This window comes from Xyrauchen texanus, chromosome 7 (assembly GCF_025860055.1).
Source record: "Xyrauchen texanus isolate HMW12.3.18 chromosome 7, RBS_HiC_50CHRs, whole genome shotgun sequence".
NCBI classification, from domain to species: domain Eukaryota; kingdom Metazoa; phylum Chordata; class Actinopteri; order Cypriniformes; family Catostomidae; genus Xyrauchen; species Xyrauchen texanus.
In genome coordinates, this window is record NC_068282.1 from 41966180 (window position 1) to 41982028 (window position 15849).

At 46.7% G+C, this 15849-nt stretch overlaps 1 protein-coding gene across 1 annotated transcript in view; it reads right to left on the reverse strand.

Moving 5' to 3' along the window:
• The window catches only part of LOC127646119 (dynein axonemal heavy chain 11-like), a 76305-nt gene that overhangs the window by 9234 nt on the left and 51222 nt on the right, over positions 1-15849 (reverse strand). Inside the window, 12 exon segments of the mRNA XM_052129568.1 lie at positions 517-687; positions 825-965; positions 1444-1608; positions 1861-2065; positions 10102-10224; positions 10594-10829; positions 11047-11220; positions 11447-11581; positions 11681-11782; positions 14125-14307; positions 15073-15216; positions 15431-15544. Of these exon segments, the coding sequence (XP_051985528.1) occupies positions 517-687; positions 825-965; positions 1444-1608; positions 1861-2065; positions 10102-10224; positions 10594-10829; positions 11047-11220; positions 11447-11581; positions 11681-11782; positions 14125-14307; positions 15073-15216; positions 15431-15544 (1893 nt within the window).

Here is a 15849-nt window from a genome sequence, read left to right on the forward strand (position 1 = left end):
AAAAAAAAGTCTGTACTTTACACATCTGGGATGGCTTTCCCTTTAACATTCATCATTACAAGACATATTGCTATTTACAACTTGTAGTAACATGCATCTCAAATGTGTCTTCTATGGCAACCTGTGATCAGATTTCCTCATGGGTGTCTCTGATTTCATAACTAGATAAATCACTCACTATGTCAGTGTCTTAATGCATATTGATAGAGCACAAAAGTGTTTTTTAAAACTCTTGTTTTATCACAGTGGTTGATTGTCAATTGAGCAGTCTTAGCATTTACACCTCAAATGCAGAATACACACATTTTCGAGTACATCTGAATGTGGTTTGAGTGATCGGATAATCAAACATTCTGGACCCCAATTACACCAGTTTTTAGCGCTGTCCACTTTTGATCAAATCGCCTGAACACATCTTAATTCCATGTATAAATGGAGTCACATTTAATAAAAATACTTGTTGTTTATATGTCCATCTAATATAATGGAAATAATATATGTGTGTATGTGTGTTACCTGAAAGGTAAGTTGTGCTGCAAACGTGAGCTTGTCTCTCTCAAACAGGCCTCTATTGATGTAATTAAATGTAGAGAATGTGATACAATCTATCAGCGTGTTCACACGAGTCTTTACATCTGAACAGACATCTGCATTCAGTACAGCCTTATGAAACACAACATTAAATGCCTGCAGGGAGAAGATAGCACACATTAGTGAAACCATTGTATGTTAAACAGCTGTACAAAAAGACAGGATTTTACACGATGCACCTACACAAACATTCACACACAAACTCATACACACTATATCAAACAAGGGCATACCTTAAGGGAAAACTGGTACATGGGGTTGATCTTGTTGAGGTCATTGATGATGAAGTAGAGGAGGGATGCCCTGACAGCCACTGGCCGGTAGTGTTCACGAGCCTCGTTAATCTTCAGCTCATTAACCTTCGCTTCCAGCACCTGCACAACACAAAGATATGAAATAAGAATATAGCACAAAAAAATAACAAATGAAACTATCTAACTTTCAGGAAAACCTGGTTAAAAAATCTATAAAACTATAGCTCAGTTCCATTACCTAGCAAGCTGCCCACTTAGGCAGGATCTTTAGTCTCTAAAGGCTACCAAGGTGTAGCTGTTACAAAATATTGCTGCCTTATAAGATACCTGATTATCAATTTTGTGTGTTCTATGATTTTTATTAGCGTATCAAGATGTTTGCTTAGAAACAGTGAGTCTCTTAGCAAGTCGAGTCTCACATGCACTTCACAATGAGAAGCATAATTTATGTGGCATTCCTGACTATGAAGAGCATTTAAAATCAGTCACTTGAGGTACCATTTCTGTTTGGGGCCTTCATTAGAATGACCCCGTCTACAGTAGACAACAAGGCGGCTCACAAGGGTTTGGAACGGAGCAAATAGACACACGATCAAACCTTCATCTCAATCTCTGCCGCCGTGTGTTTGGTGCTCTCCAGTTTCTCTACAAGAACATTATCTCCCAGGAAGTTACTCTCGGCCGCAGAGAGGCGTGTCAGTAACTCATCTTCCAGCTGCTTCAACTCGATTTTAAACATGTTCTGCTGTTTAGTCAGCTCTGACTGCACACACATACACACATATCAGTAACATTTCTTTTTTGCAGAGATATTACAGAGAGGATTGATGATGGGGAGAAGAGAAAGGAACTGATTAGGAATTGATGCAAGCGAGACTTAAACTCTCACGACCCACATGAGCACCGCAGCTTAACACGTCACAGTACATACGCAACACCGCTTTAATCTTTTGACCGCCCTAATACAGAAATCCACAATACACAAAGAGACTTATATGCTATCTCTCCCACACACCTTGAGATGTTCGAGGTCCGGTCTCTCGAGGTTGACCACGTCTGCTAGCAGCTGGTCCTCGAGCCCGTCGCGGGTCACAGTAAAGTTGATGAGGGTGGTCTGAGCCTGGATCTCAGGTTTATAGTGAGGGTTTGCCAGCTTAGTGTGCAGAATCAGACGAAAATCCGGGTTAAAAAAACATTCCTTATCTCCCACTTTTATACATCTGCAGAAGAGAGAGAGTCAAAAAAAGTGAGGAGTCCTGTAGTGTGACATGTGTGTGTATGTGTGTTTGTTTGTTTGTGTGTGTGTGTGTACATGTTTATCCTACATTGTGGGGACCAAATGTCCCCACAAGGATAGTAAAACCTGAGATCACCCAGCCAACGATCCCCACAAGGGAAGTGGTTTAGTGAACATACTCAATGTTTTTTTGAAAATGGAAAAATGCAAAAAGGTTTCTGTGAGGGTTAAGTTTAGGGGTAGGGTTAGGGGATATAAATGATCATTGGATCCATAAAATGCACGGAAGTCTATGGAGAGTCCCCACAATTATATAAAAACAAGTTTGTGTGTGTGTGTGTGTGTGTGTGTGTGTGTGTGTGTGTGTGTGTGTGTGTGTGTGTGAGCGTGTATTTATCACTTTGTGGGGACCAAATGTCCCCATAAGGATAGTAAAACCCGAAATTTTTGACCATGTGGGGACATTTTGTCGGTCCCCATGAGGAAAACAGCTTATAAATCATACTAAATTATGTTTTTTGAAAATGTAAAAATGCAGAAAGTTCCTCTTCTGTCGCTCTCTCCACGTTGTGTCAGAGAAGCGACACGAGGGGTCTCTCTTGAGCGCCGATATCCACCTCTGATCTATGAAAAAAGGCCAATGAGAGTTGGCAACCAGTATTTGCATGTCCCGCCCCCGGACATACGGGTATTTAAGCGGCGCAAATACGGGAGTTCATTCAGAAAATTTCTTCAGAGCCGATGGTCGTGTTTGCAGACTGCTGCGTATTACACACCGAGTTCCTGCTACCCTCTGCTGCATGCTCTTGGATTCTACGGCGCACAACAGCGGCTTTCTCCTGTTTGCACGGCTGTGCACTTCCTGCCCCTGAGCGCATCGACAGTTGCAGATAAGAAAGATCTCTCACGAGTCTTTCATTCATAAAAAGAGTGATTTTATTTAAAAGGGTAATTTCCTCTAAAAGAGCAAAAACACAGCGGCATTGAACGTCCTTTTAAGGACGCGTCTTTTTAAAGATGCCTTTCCGCCCCTGTGTTGTTTCTGGATGCGGTAGAGTACTCTCCGCTTCCGACGGCCACAGGCGTTGTCTCGTGTGTCTGGGCAGCGATCACACCGAGGCTGCGTTTGTGGATGGTTCATGTTCTCATTGCGAGAACATGACCATGACAACGTTGCGGTCGCGGCTTGCTTACAACTGTAAGCAAGCCACTCCAGCCGCCCCCCGCGTCACTCCTTCTTCCCACGGGATTGAGGATGATGCAGCTGGCAATGGAAGCAATTCGGGGATGGCAGCGGGTGCAGCTCCGCCGGGTACGACCCCCTCGGACCACCCGCGCCCCGGCACGCTCGTTGACTCCCGTCCCCGCTCGAGGTGGCGGCGACTCGCCTCACAGCCAGTCTGCCTACCCTCTTGCGATGGTAGCAGATGAGTTCGCCGCGACATCGGAGGGCGTGGGCTCTGACGCTGAGGGCTCCTCTGGGCTGCCGCCTTCGGGCTTGCACGCCCAGGAGGAGGCCGACGCGCAGATGTCCGATATGCTTTCCCGGGCAGCCAACAGCGTGGGCCTGGATTGGAACCCTCCATCCTCCCCACAGCCATCACGGCTGGAAGATTGGTTCTTGGGCGTGGGGCGCCGCTCACAGCCTCGCCCCCCCCCAGTTCCTTTCTTCCTGGAGGTGCATGATGAGCTGACGTCTTCGTGGAGAGCACCCCTCTCCACTCGTCGCACCGCCACCTGCTCATCCGCCCTCGCCACCCTCGACGGCGGAGCGCACCACGGGTACACGGAGATCCCCCAGGTGGATAGAGCTGTTGTGCTCCACTTATGTCCCGGAAGCACTACCACCTGGCGGGACCGCCCTGTACTCCCTTCCCGGTCCTGTAGAGCAACATCCTCGCTCACCGCGAAGGCCTACAGCGCTACCGGACGCGCCGCTTCCGCCCTGCATGCCATGGCTCTCCTGCAGGTCCACCAAGCCAAGGCACTTCGCAACATGCACGGGGGTGGCCCTGATCCCGACACGCTGCAGGAACAGAGTGTCGGGATCAAGGTCACAGCGCAGGCTCTCGGGCAGGCGATGGCCACCATGGTGGTCCAGGAACGTCAGCAATGGCTGGACTTGGTTGAGATGCGTGAAGCCGACAAGACTCGCTTCCTCAACGCCCCTGTCTCCCAGTTCGGCCTCTTCGGCAACACCGTTGAGGACTTTGCCCAGCAGTTCTCCCTGGTGAAGAAGCAGACGAAGGCCATTTCGCACATCATGCCGCACCGCAAGCTTGCCGCCATGGCCCAGGCCCCACCTGCTCGCCGAGGGCGTCCTCCCGCGGCCAGAAGACCTTCTGCTCCGCCCCAACCTGAGCCCAGCTCTCAGCCCCGGCGTGGAGCAAACCGCAGGAAGCGTACGCCCCCTGCCTCACGGACCGCGTCGAGGACCCGGAAGGCTCCCAGGCGTCCCTGAGACAGCGGACCCAGAGGACGAGAAGTTAGCTCCGGAGATGGTAAGACCGCTCCGTCCCCCGGTGGAGGGCCGGGAGGAGAATCTTTTGTTTTTTCATTAAATTCTCAATAAAAGAGCTATTTCCTTTACCTCTGGGTCACATGGCCCGCAAATGCCGTTCTCACGGCACCTTGCTATCAGGCCTCAACAGTCTCGGTGCCCAGGATGCGGTGCTTCCGCCCTCAGCCCCACGACTGTTCCCCGGCCGGCCGGTTCAGACGAGTCCAGAGGACGCCAGCATCAGACCTCCTCCTCAGTCACAAACCCGCCCCCTGCCGGGTGCGCGGAACAAGGTAAGTGCTTTAAGTTTATTCTCAGCACCAGAGCCTCGGGATGCCACAGCGCCTCCCGATGCCGCGTTACCTGTTCCGCCCCGCTGGGTACGTCCAAAATACTCGTCCCCTTGGTGCCCCTAGCACGAAGCTTAGAGGCATGGCTTTCACTGCCCAGCTCGTCACGGTGGCTGCACCGGACCATCCGACTCGGTTACGCAATTCAGTTTGCCAGGTCTCCGCCCCCCTTCGTGGGCGTTCGTTCCTCCGCAGTGCACGGTGAACATGCCCACTCCCTGCGTGAGGAAATCGCCTCCCTTCTAATCAAGGACGCGATAGAGCCTGTCCCTCCGACCGAAACGAAGAAGGGTTTCTACAGCCCTTACTTCGTTGTACCCAAGAAAGGCGGCGGCATACGACCGATCTTGGACCTGCGAGTTTTCAATCGGACCTTGTCCAAACTCCCGTTCAAAATGCTTATCCAGAAACAAATTCTGTCTGGCGTCCGGCATCTAGATTGGTTCGCAGCGGTAGACCTGAAGGACGCGTACTTCCACGTCTCAATTCGCCCTCGACATCGACCCTTTCTACAGTTCACGTTCGACGGCCAGGCATATCAGTACAAGGTCCTCCCCTTCGGCCTGTCTCTGTCCCCTCGCGTCTTTACGAAGGCCGCAGAGGCGGCTCTTGCCCCGCTACGAGGAGCGGGCATACGCATACTCAATTACCTCGACGATTGGCTCATTCTGGCCTCCTCGCAGGAATTACTACGTGCACACAGAGACCAGGTGCTCGAGCACCTCGGCCGTTTAGGGTTTCAGGTCAACTGGGAAAAGAGCAAGCTCACCCCGGTCCAGAGCATCTCTTTTCTCGGTTTGAAGTTAGACTCAGTCTCAATGACAGCACGTCTCTCCAACGAGCGTGCTCAGTCAGTGCTGGAATGCCTCGCTTCTTTCGAACCAGGCACCGTGGTCCCTTTGAAACGGTTCCAACGGCTCCTGGGGCATATGGCATCCTCCGCGGCGGCCGCGCCACTGGGGTTGATGCATATGAGACCACTTCAGCATTGGCTCCAGACTCGAGTCCCGAGACGAGCATGGTGCCACGGCACGCACGGCGTGGAAGTTACCACTGCCTGCCTCCAAACCTTCAAACCCTGGACAGACCGCTGCTTTCTACGGGCAGGAGTACCCTTGCAGCAGGTGTCCTGTCGCGTTCTGGTTACAACCGACGCCTCCAAGTTGGGTTGGGGCGCCGTGTGCAATGGGCGCACAGCCGCAGGCCGGTGGAACCAAGGCCCGCTGCGCTGGCACATCAACTGCCTAGAGCTGCTGGCCGTTTTTCTTGCCCTGAAGAAATTTCTTCCGTTGATTCGTGGCAAGCATGTCCTAGTCAGGACAGACAGCACCACGGTGGTGGCCTACATAAACCGCCAAGGCGGAGTACGCTCCCTCCACATGTCACAGCTCGCCCGTCGTCTCCTCCTTTGGAGTCAGCAGCGACTGGAGTCACTGCGCGCCACTCACATCCCCGGCAACCTCAATGTGATAGCGGACGCGCTGTCAAGACAAACCTTGCCCGGCGGAGAGTGGAGGCTCCACCCCCAATCGGTCCAGCTGATTTGGGACAGGTTCGGCAAGGCCCAGGTAGACCTGTTTGCCTCCAGGAAACCTCCCACTGTCCGCTCTGGTATGCCCTCACAGAGGCTCCCCTTGGGACAGATGCTCTGGCGCACAGCTGGCCTGCGGGGCTGCGCAAGTACGCTTTTCCCCCAGTGAGCCTTCTTGCACAGGTGCTATGCAAGGTCAGGGAGGACAAGGAGCAAGTCACTCTGGTGGCCCCCTACTGGCCCAACCGGACGTGGTTTTCGGATCTCACGCTCCTCATGACAGCCCCTCCCTGGCGAATTCCCCTGAGGAAGGACCTTCTTTCTCAGGGACGGGGCACGCTCTGGCATCCGCACCCAGACCTCTGGAATCTCCACATCTGGTCCCTGGACGGGACGCGGAGGATCTAGCCGCCCTACCTTCGGCTGTCGTAGACACTATTAACCAAGCCAGAGCCCCTTCGACCAGGCATCTTTACGCCCTGAAGTGGCGTCTGTTCGCGGACTGGTGTTCTTCCCGAGCCGAAGACCCGCAGAAGTGCGCAGTTAGGTCAGTGCTTGTGTTTCTTCAGGAGAGGCTGGAGAGGAGGTTGTCCCCCTCCACCCTCAAGGTGTATGTTGCCGCTATCGCAGCCCACCACGACACGGTAGACGGCAAGTCTCTTGGTAAGCACGACTTAATCGTCAGGTTCCTAAAAAGTGCCCGGAGGATGACTCCCTCCCGGCCTAACCTGTTTCCCTCCTGGGATCTCTCGGTCATCCTTATGGGACTCCGGAGACCCCCATTCGAGCCGCTTGACTCAGTTGGACTCAGGGCCCTCTCTTTCAAGACCGCCCTGCTGATCGTGCTCGATTCCATCAAGAGGGTCGGGGACCTGCATGCGTTCTCTGTTAGCGACGCTTGCCTGGAGTTCGGTCCGGCAGACACTTTCGTGATCCTAAGACTGCGACCGGGCTACGTGCCCAAGGTTCCTACCACACCCTTCAGGGATCAGGTGGTGAACCTGCAAGTGCTGCCCCGGGAGGAGGCAGACCCAGCCCTTTCACTGCTGGGTCCAATACGTGCCTTACGTATTTACCTGGACCGCACACAGAGCACCAGACGCTCTGAGCAGCTCTTTGTCTGCTTTGGGGGACAGCAGAAAGGAAATGCTGTCTCCAAGCAGAGACTCGCCCACTGGGTTGTCGACGCCATTTCCCTGGCTTATCACACCCAGGCCGTGCCCCCCCCCTTGCGGGTCCGAGCCCACTCCACCAGGAGTGTTGCGTCCTCGTGGGCACTGGCTAGGGGCAATGCCCTAGCAGACATTTGTAGAGCAGCGGGCTGGGCAACACCTAACACTTTTGCGAGATTCTACAATCTCCGAGTTGAGTCAGTATCGTCCCGTGTTCTCTCAGGTACTGAGCCCGTAGAACTCGGTGGCACGTCCACGATTTGACCGGGTGAATCGCTTGCACCCAGCGCCCTTCCCCCTAACCAGGGGAAACAGTGCGCCTTCTTTCCCAGGAGATCCCAGGTTTGGGACACTGGTTGACTCCTCCCTAGCCCTCGTGGGTCGCAGTTCTGCGGAGGAACTCGCCGACCCAAACCACTGCGGGTACCACTAGCTACCCTGTTCTGGTATAGGTGCCCCACAGGTAAGGCCTCCTGTTTGGACTCCCCCTGTGTGTAAAACCACGGTTCTGTCCCCTCGCTGGATCTACCACCGCACTACTGTTCCGCATAAGACCTAAGTATAGGCCATGCGATGTATTTGCCACTCAAAATTTGCCTCCCCTCCCGGGTAGGTGTGGCCTCCGCAGGGTCTTCTCCGCCCTACTATGGGCTAAGACCCCCTTCCTCAATGCGTGTAAGGGCCCCGGCCATAGTTGCTCTAAGCGAGAAACATAGAGAGAAAAGAGGCCCAGCCAGGCTGGCCCGTTCCCATGTTGGCGGCCGTCACCTTGTTCCCCCCTCCAGGGTAACGATAAGGAATCCTGATGGCTTAAATGGGGCATTGGGGAAGGGTACGTGCAGCCTGATACAGTTGGTCGTTCTGCACGTAGGAATACCTGCTCGCTCCTGTATCAGCAGATCACGTACACGGCTCAGTGCATGGCTCTTTTTAAGTGAACCCCTAGTGTCGCTTCTCTGACACAACGTGGAGAGAGTGACAGAAGGGGAACGTCTAGGTTACGTATGTAACCTCCGTTCCCCGATGGAGGGAACGAGATGTTGTGTCTCCCCTGCCACGTCGCTGAGCCGAGCCCCTGTTGTGGCCGGACCATTTCCGGCTCCTCAGAAAAATCCTGAATGAACTCCCGTATTTGCGCCGCTTAAATACCTGTATGTCCGGGGGCGGGACATGCAAATACTGGTTGCCAACTCTCATTGGCCTTTTTTCATAGATCAGAGGTGGATATCGGCGCTCAAGAGAGACCCCTAGTGTCGCTTCTCTGACACAACGTCTCGTTCCCTCCATCGGGGAACGGAGGTTACATACGTAATCTAGACGTTTTCTGTGAGTGTTAGGTTTAGGGGTTGGGTTAGGTTTAGGGGATTGAATATAAAGTTTGTACAGTATAAAAACCATTATGTCTATGGAAAGTCCCCATAAAACATGGAAACACAACAAGAGTGTGTGTGTGTGTGTGTGTGTGTGTGTGTGTGTGTGTGTGTGTGTGTGTGTGTGTGTGTGTGTGTGTGTGTGTGTGTGCGCGAGAGAGGTATGAAAAGGTTTTCAAACTGGGGACCAAGGACAGCCAGTGGGTAGCAAGGAGGTGCTTGTGGGTCAGTAGAAAATTGGAGAAAAAAATTTAAGATTTGACTAAATTAGTTCATTTTAAGAAAAATAAATAAATAAATCTGCATTAAAAATTCACATTTATGATATGACTGTAATTTATGTTGTAGAACAAAACATCCACATATCGTCAAATAATGTTTACCACAGACTCATAAGTTCAAAAACCCCATTATAAAAACCCATAGGAAAATCCAGAGGGAACCCATGGCTAATTCTCTCCTGGGTTTTTGGACTACAACCTGAAGAGCTCTATTAGGAAAAAAGTGCAATGAAACAGCACTTGACTTGTGCGGACTTGTTCAACTCTGATTACACAGAGATGGGGTGCACGCCGTCATGCAAATATGTCGACACCCAGGGAGATTTACAAAGTAATGATAAACATTCACTTATATTAAATAATACAAATCAATGAGCAATGAACTCCTACATTACATGATATTAAAGCCAGATTACCAAATGTTTGCTGACACAGGTGCTGAAAATACAGTTATTTTTACTGCTGTTTTTCTTATCGTACATCTGTTAAAATTGTTTTAGCATTGCACCATTGTTTATCAATTTTGTTTACAAGGAGATGTCTCTAGTGACAACCAGAGAGTAGTTTTTACACTATGGAAATAAACTGCTGATAACTTTACAATAAATGTAAGCTTTTCTAAATATATATATTTTTTGTCACTTATTTGGTTGATTTTAAAATCAACATTTGTATCGTGACATTTGTCTGGTAGTATTGTAAGATTATGGTATCATGATAACCCTACTGTCTAGTATTGTGTTGTGCTATTATGCAGTATTGTTTTGCAATGCTGTGTGTTGTGTATTACTGAGTTATTTGGTTGTCTACAGTACCTCCCCTTCTTGATGGTCTGTCTGCCCAGCAGTGGATCAATAACTGGTTCAATCGTCTCCTCTAGATTCTCAATCAATACGGGTTCCCCTGAGACCACAGCCTGCTCTATTACATCCACATACCTGCAGCAGCAATGTCACAGATACACAGGCAAATTTAACTACTAAAATAAATGACAGCACTAAGAATTGGCAATGTTAATACAACTTCCATAATGAGACTTGAGTGAAACAGAAAATTCAGCAGGAAATAATGTAGGATAGGAGTTGGATTTATTTTAAGGATTATGGAAAAAAATAGAAATCTTCAGAATAATGTGCATGAATTAATTAATTAATTAATTAATTAATAAGACCAGGGACATTTATTCAGAGAGTAAATGGGGTCCATTTTGAACAATAGCTGAAAAACAAGAATTATGCCCCATTTCAAAATCATTTTCAGATTAAATTTTCATAGTATCTCAAAATAACAGTTAACTGGTCACTCACCCCTTCTGGCTGAGGTTAATGACCTTCAGGCTGTTGCCATAGCGACTCTTGAGCCACTTGATGCCCTGAAGCTGGGGGTCAATGAGCAGAGGCCAGCGCTCACAGTTGGTTAGTATAGTGGCATTCTGGGTAGACATCTTATCACCTGGCAAGCCCTCGTTATTCCATTTAGCAACAGTGGCATCATCTGTTAACATTGAAATAGGATCTAAACTATCGGTCATAGGGATAGGCATCTGAAAAACAGAATGATAAGATTCATTTTAGACAGTGAATAGATATTTATTTCCTTAATATGAACAGTATGACTCTGTTCATCAAGAAAGTATGTTATTTAAATTACATTTGGACTGAAGGCAGAGGCTTTAAGTGTTTTAACTTCCCATTACTTTCACTGTTTCATCTTTCTGAACTTTGTAATGCTACATAATAATACACAACTTTTACACAAACCTTCTGTGTGCGCAGGTAAGGCATCCAGAGGTTATGGAGTAGCTCTTGTCTGTATCTCTTTGAAAAGGAGCCAGCGTATGAGATGAATGCTGCAGTGAGGAGAACATCTCCACACAGAGTGGATTCCTGCTCGCGGTACTGAGCTACAGAGTGAGCCCAGCGCACGTTTTCTGACTGAAACACACACTCACACAATGTTCAAAAATACAAAAGAACCCAAACAGTGTCCTGTTCTTCAGTTTAAAGTTATAGCATTAATTGATTGATCTCAAACTATTTTATTGTTACAAATGTAAAAATGTATGTTAAACAAAAATGCAGTATCAAGTTAACTTCAACCAAAAGCTAAAGTTCAGTTAAATGTTTCATTGTCCCTACATAAAAATAGATATATTCTGACCTCTAAGCCCTTCACTAGGCGGTTGGCCAGCTTGATGGTTTTGTTGGTTCGATTCACCTCATCCTGACAGCGCAGTTTCTCTGAGATGGCTTTTTCAAATGCTGCCTTCAGTGTGTCCAAACTACCATCCAATTCCTTCACACACACATTTGACATTATAGAGTGCATCTTTGTAGAAAATTGATGAGATACTGAAATATAGAAAGTAAGAGAAATAATAAACTATAGACTTACAGTCAGCTTCTTTCTAATGATCTCGAGTTTTTCTGCAGCTTCAACCAGATCAGCGTTTGCCTGAGACAGACACATCCTCTTTACCTCCACCTCACAGAACACCTGAAGAAACACAAACACAGATTTAAACACCAACACATCCGCCTCTTGCGTAGAGAATTCAGAATTGGTTTAATGAGTACTGGATTGAACTGGAGAGTTTTGGAAGTGTCTTCAGCCAACAAGAAATGATAGGCAGGGACCAATCCGAACACAAGGAGCAATAATCATCACAGTGACTACATGTATTCAGTACTTCATTCACAATAAACATACCATTTTCTGTCTTCTTACTAAAACAAATGTCAGGTCATCTTACAACAGCATAAATAATAGTTTATTTGCATAATAAATATTTGCTGAGCATTGCATTGAAATCCTCTTGTGTCCAATACTGTGTTGTTCTATATTTTATAGGTTGACCTGAGCAGATTAGCAAAAATGTTTACTCACATATGTCTGGACAGGGCAGCATTGAGGAGAAAAGAAGAAAAACACTGTAATCTATACAATCACAAAACAAACACAATGAGAACACAGTTACGCACACATAAAACAATACAATCCCACAATGATATTCGATTAATCTAAATGCACTGAAAAAAAATTGTAAAACGCAGGTTGTCCGATTTTACCAAATCATGTTATTTGTGATCTCGTTTTATTTGCTTTCAATTAATGTGATTCTCTTAAATGTGTTTTACTAGATTAAATTATGTAGGGTGAACCAATCAAGTATGTTCAACACCAGCGCAAAATTATCTTTGCTGCTCGTTCAATTAACATAAATTGAGCTAATGCACAATTCTTTAATTGCTTTCAAATCTACTTATATTTGTTATTGAATTTTACTTTCACACATATAGGCAACTAGGCAGCTGCCTAAGGCAGCACTTCAGTGGGGCGGCAAAATCCACAAATACAAATATGCAAACTGACGCACTTCCATTCATAGAACTTCATTAAACTGCATTTTTAGCTCTGCTAGCTCAAACAGATAGGAGGCTGCAAATCGGCCAGGAATCTGCTGTGATGCGCTCTTATTTCCCCGCCCCGCAGAAAGACAAACAGTTCAAGCAGTGAGAGGTGAAAAAAATATTCTTGCATAACGACAGCTCTCATAAACTGCATCTCTCATATCCATTCTAGTCCTGTCATTTTTACTAGACAAGTATTGTAAGACTGTAATCTTCTGAATATTTCATCTGTGCCAGCCGGTGATATTCTGTGTGTCCAGTGCTGCTCACCTGGTGAGTGTAACTGCTAGACGATACAGCTGTACAGGCTCCAAAATGTTAAGACTAATTGTCTTTAGGATGACTATTAAGTTCCAAAAATGACAAACAAAAAATTAATTGCCGCCTAAAAGTCGTGTGCTTTAACTTTACATGAAGAAAAGACTCAAATTCGCATCTCTGTGCACTGTAAAATATTCTGCTTACTCAGGGGTGTCAAATGTATGGCAGCAATAACTTCAAACTGGCCCAGGGGATGATTTGAAGAAAAGAAAGTAAGAAAGAAAGAAGTATGAAAGAGAGAAAACAACTTTATGCTTAAAAAACATTAATATTGGTTTAGCCTATTACATCGGTACGATACTTTAATTATACACACTTTAATTTGCGCCGTTGCATGCATTTTATACATCACATCATTGGTGGAACCTTTTTTAATTATGCACAACATTCAGCACTCTATGGTTCACACATATCAGCTAATGTCCTGCATGTCTTCACAACAGTCTCATGGCAATTTATTCCCCACTGTAAAATGTGTGTGAATCTCTCTCACAGCAATAATGACAACATGACATGTACAAGGATAAATATTTAAGATAATACATTTTCAATTGTTTCCAAAATTATGATTTTTGATACTAAGCAGGTTTTCGCAACCTAAAATTAGTTAGACACCCCTATGCTGTCACCATTTCTTCGAAAAAAGAAAAACAAAGAACTTGTGGTGAACTATCATAATGATGTTAATTGTTTTTGTTTTTTTCCTCCCCTTTTCTCCCCAATTTGGAATGCCCAATTCTCAGTGCGCTCTAAGTCCACGTGGTGGCGTAGTAATTCGCCTCAATCCGGGTGGTGGAGGACGAATCTCAGTTGCCTCCGCACCTGAGACCGTCAATCCGTTCATCTTATCATGTGGCTTGTTGAGCGTGTTATCCCGTAGAGTTAGCGCACGTGGAGGCTTCACGCTATTCTCCGCAGCATCCATGCACAATTCACTAAGTGCCCCACCGAAAGTGAAACCACACATTATAGCAACCACCAGGAGGTTAACCCAACGTGACTCTACCCTAGTGAAGATTCAGGGGTTCACTAGTTATAATGCTATAACATTAATGCTATAAGACTGCACTGGTTCTGAATAATTGTGGTAGTGAATGTGTGCAGAACCTCATGGAAACGGATGATGTTGATGACCCAGGCACAGAGACCAGCCGCTGCAGACGATTTCAGACGCACAAACTCTGGATTAAACTCAGGATCACTCAGATACTCGTCTTTGATCACACGAACTGTGGCTTCAGGGATTTGCTCTTTATCAAAGTTAACCAGAGCCTGCAAGAAATCATCCACCTAAACAAAAAAAGCAAAAACGTACGCATTTTGTTATTTTGTCCACCTTCAGTGTCAGCTGTTACAGAAGTGTTTTTACTTCCAAATTATTTATTCATCTTGACCAGCAATACACCATTTCAAAGCTTTATTACTCACAGTTTGATATCTGAAAATTGTTTTCCAGTCAAATTCCAAGTCTTGTGCATAACTGTTTTTGTAAATTGTTGTTTTTTATTATTTGCAATCAAGTGTGTTTTTTTATTGACCTTTTCTCTAATGAATTGCCTAATTGGTGCAATTAATATTGGTGTGATCTGATTGGTGGCTGATTATTATCCTGTCCATTTCATTGGTTGGATCTTATCCTTGTTTGTATTCAAATAACTGCCCTGCACAAGTTTTCTTTTAACCTTTTTAACCTTGATGAAGTCCTGTGTGCTGAAGCGCTTCGGTTTAATAACGTTTCGCCCCTCCACAAGGGTTGCTGGATTCATTCTCCTCATTTGTGCTTTGCTCTGTCCAAGCACATTGTGAGTCATTATCCAACTCAAATAGTTTAAGCAGGCTTTTGCTTCTAGATCAGATGTTCAGAAGTAATGTCAGGTTTCACATAAAGGAATCTAAAAATCTAAAAGTACAAAAATATATTGCACACTGCTAAGTTAAATGTCAGTAGAATTCAAATAGAAACATTTGTAAATGTCTTGATACACATGAAGGTAAATCTCGCACACCCCATTCTATATCCATTACTGTAAATGTCATCTCTAAACACAAACTCACTTTACTCATGATAACTTTAGCTGCCTTCCAGCTGCGGTCTTTAGGAATTCTGCCGTTAGGAGACAGCAGCACCAGCACAGCAGCAGACACGTTAGTCACGATGGCAGGAGGGTTTGGAAATGTCCGCAACTCTGTTAGATTCAGCTTCACACAAACATAAATATACAATTACTTCACACATAAACAAAACAAAACTTTGGAGCCAAAGGGGCATTAGTGTAAATCTGTTATGATGCAATTCCTCATTCCCTCATTACAAATCAACACATGGCAATAAGGCATTTGCAATCAGATAGTGAATGCAAGGGTGGTTCAATAATTGTATCTAAACAGAAGACACACACACACACACACACACCCTGTTGAGTGTGTTGAGAGCCGCATTAGCTGCCTGTAAGGCTGGTTCTGCTTTTTCCAGGTCTGCTTCAGTGTCCTGCTGCTGTTTAGTCACTTCTGCCTGGATTGCTTCAACCTGATACACAGCCACACATTTAACAATCATTATGATCTGCACCCGATTGCAACAAACCCCTTAATTTAAGAAAACATCCTGGTTACTTCCGTAACCTCTGTTCCCTGATGGAGGGAACGAGACGTTCTGTCGATGAAGTGACACTAGTGGTCAGTCTTGGGAGCCCAAGACACTTCTGATCTTTGATAAAAGGCCAATGGTTATTGGCGAGTGGTATTTGCATGCCACTCCCCCGAACATACGGGTATAAAGGAGCTGGAGTGCGAACCACTCATTCAGGTTTTGTGCTGAGGAGCCGAAAGAGA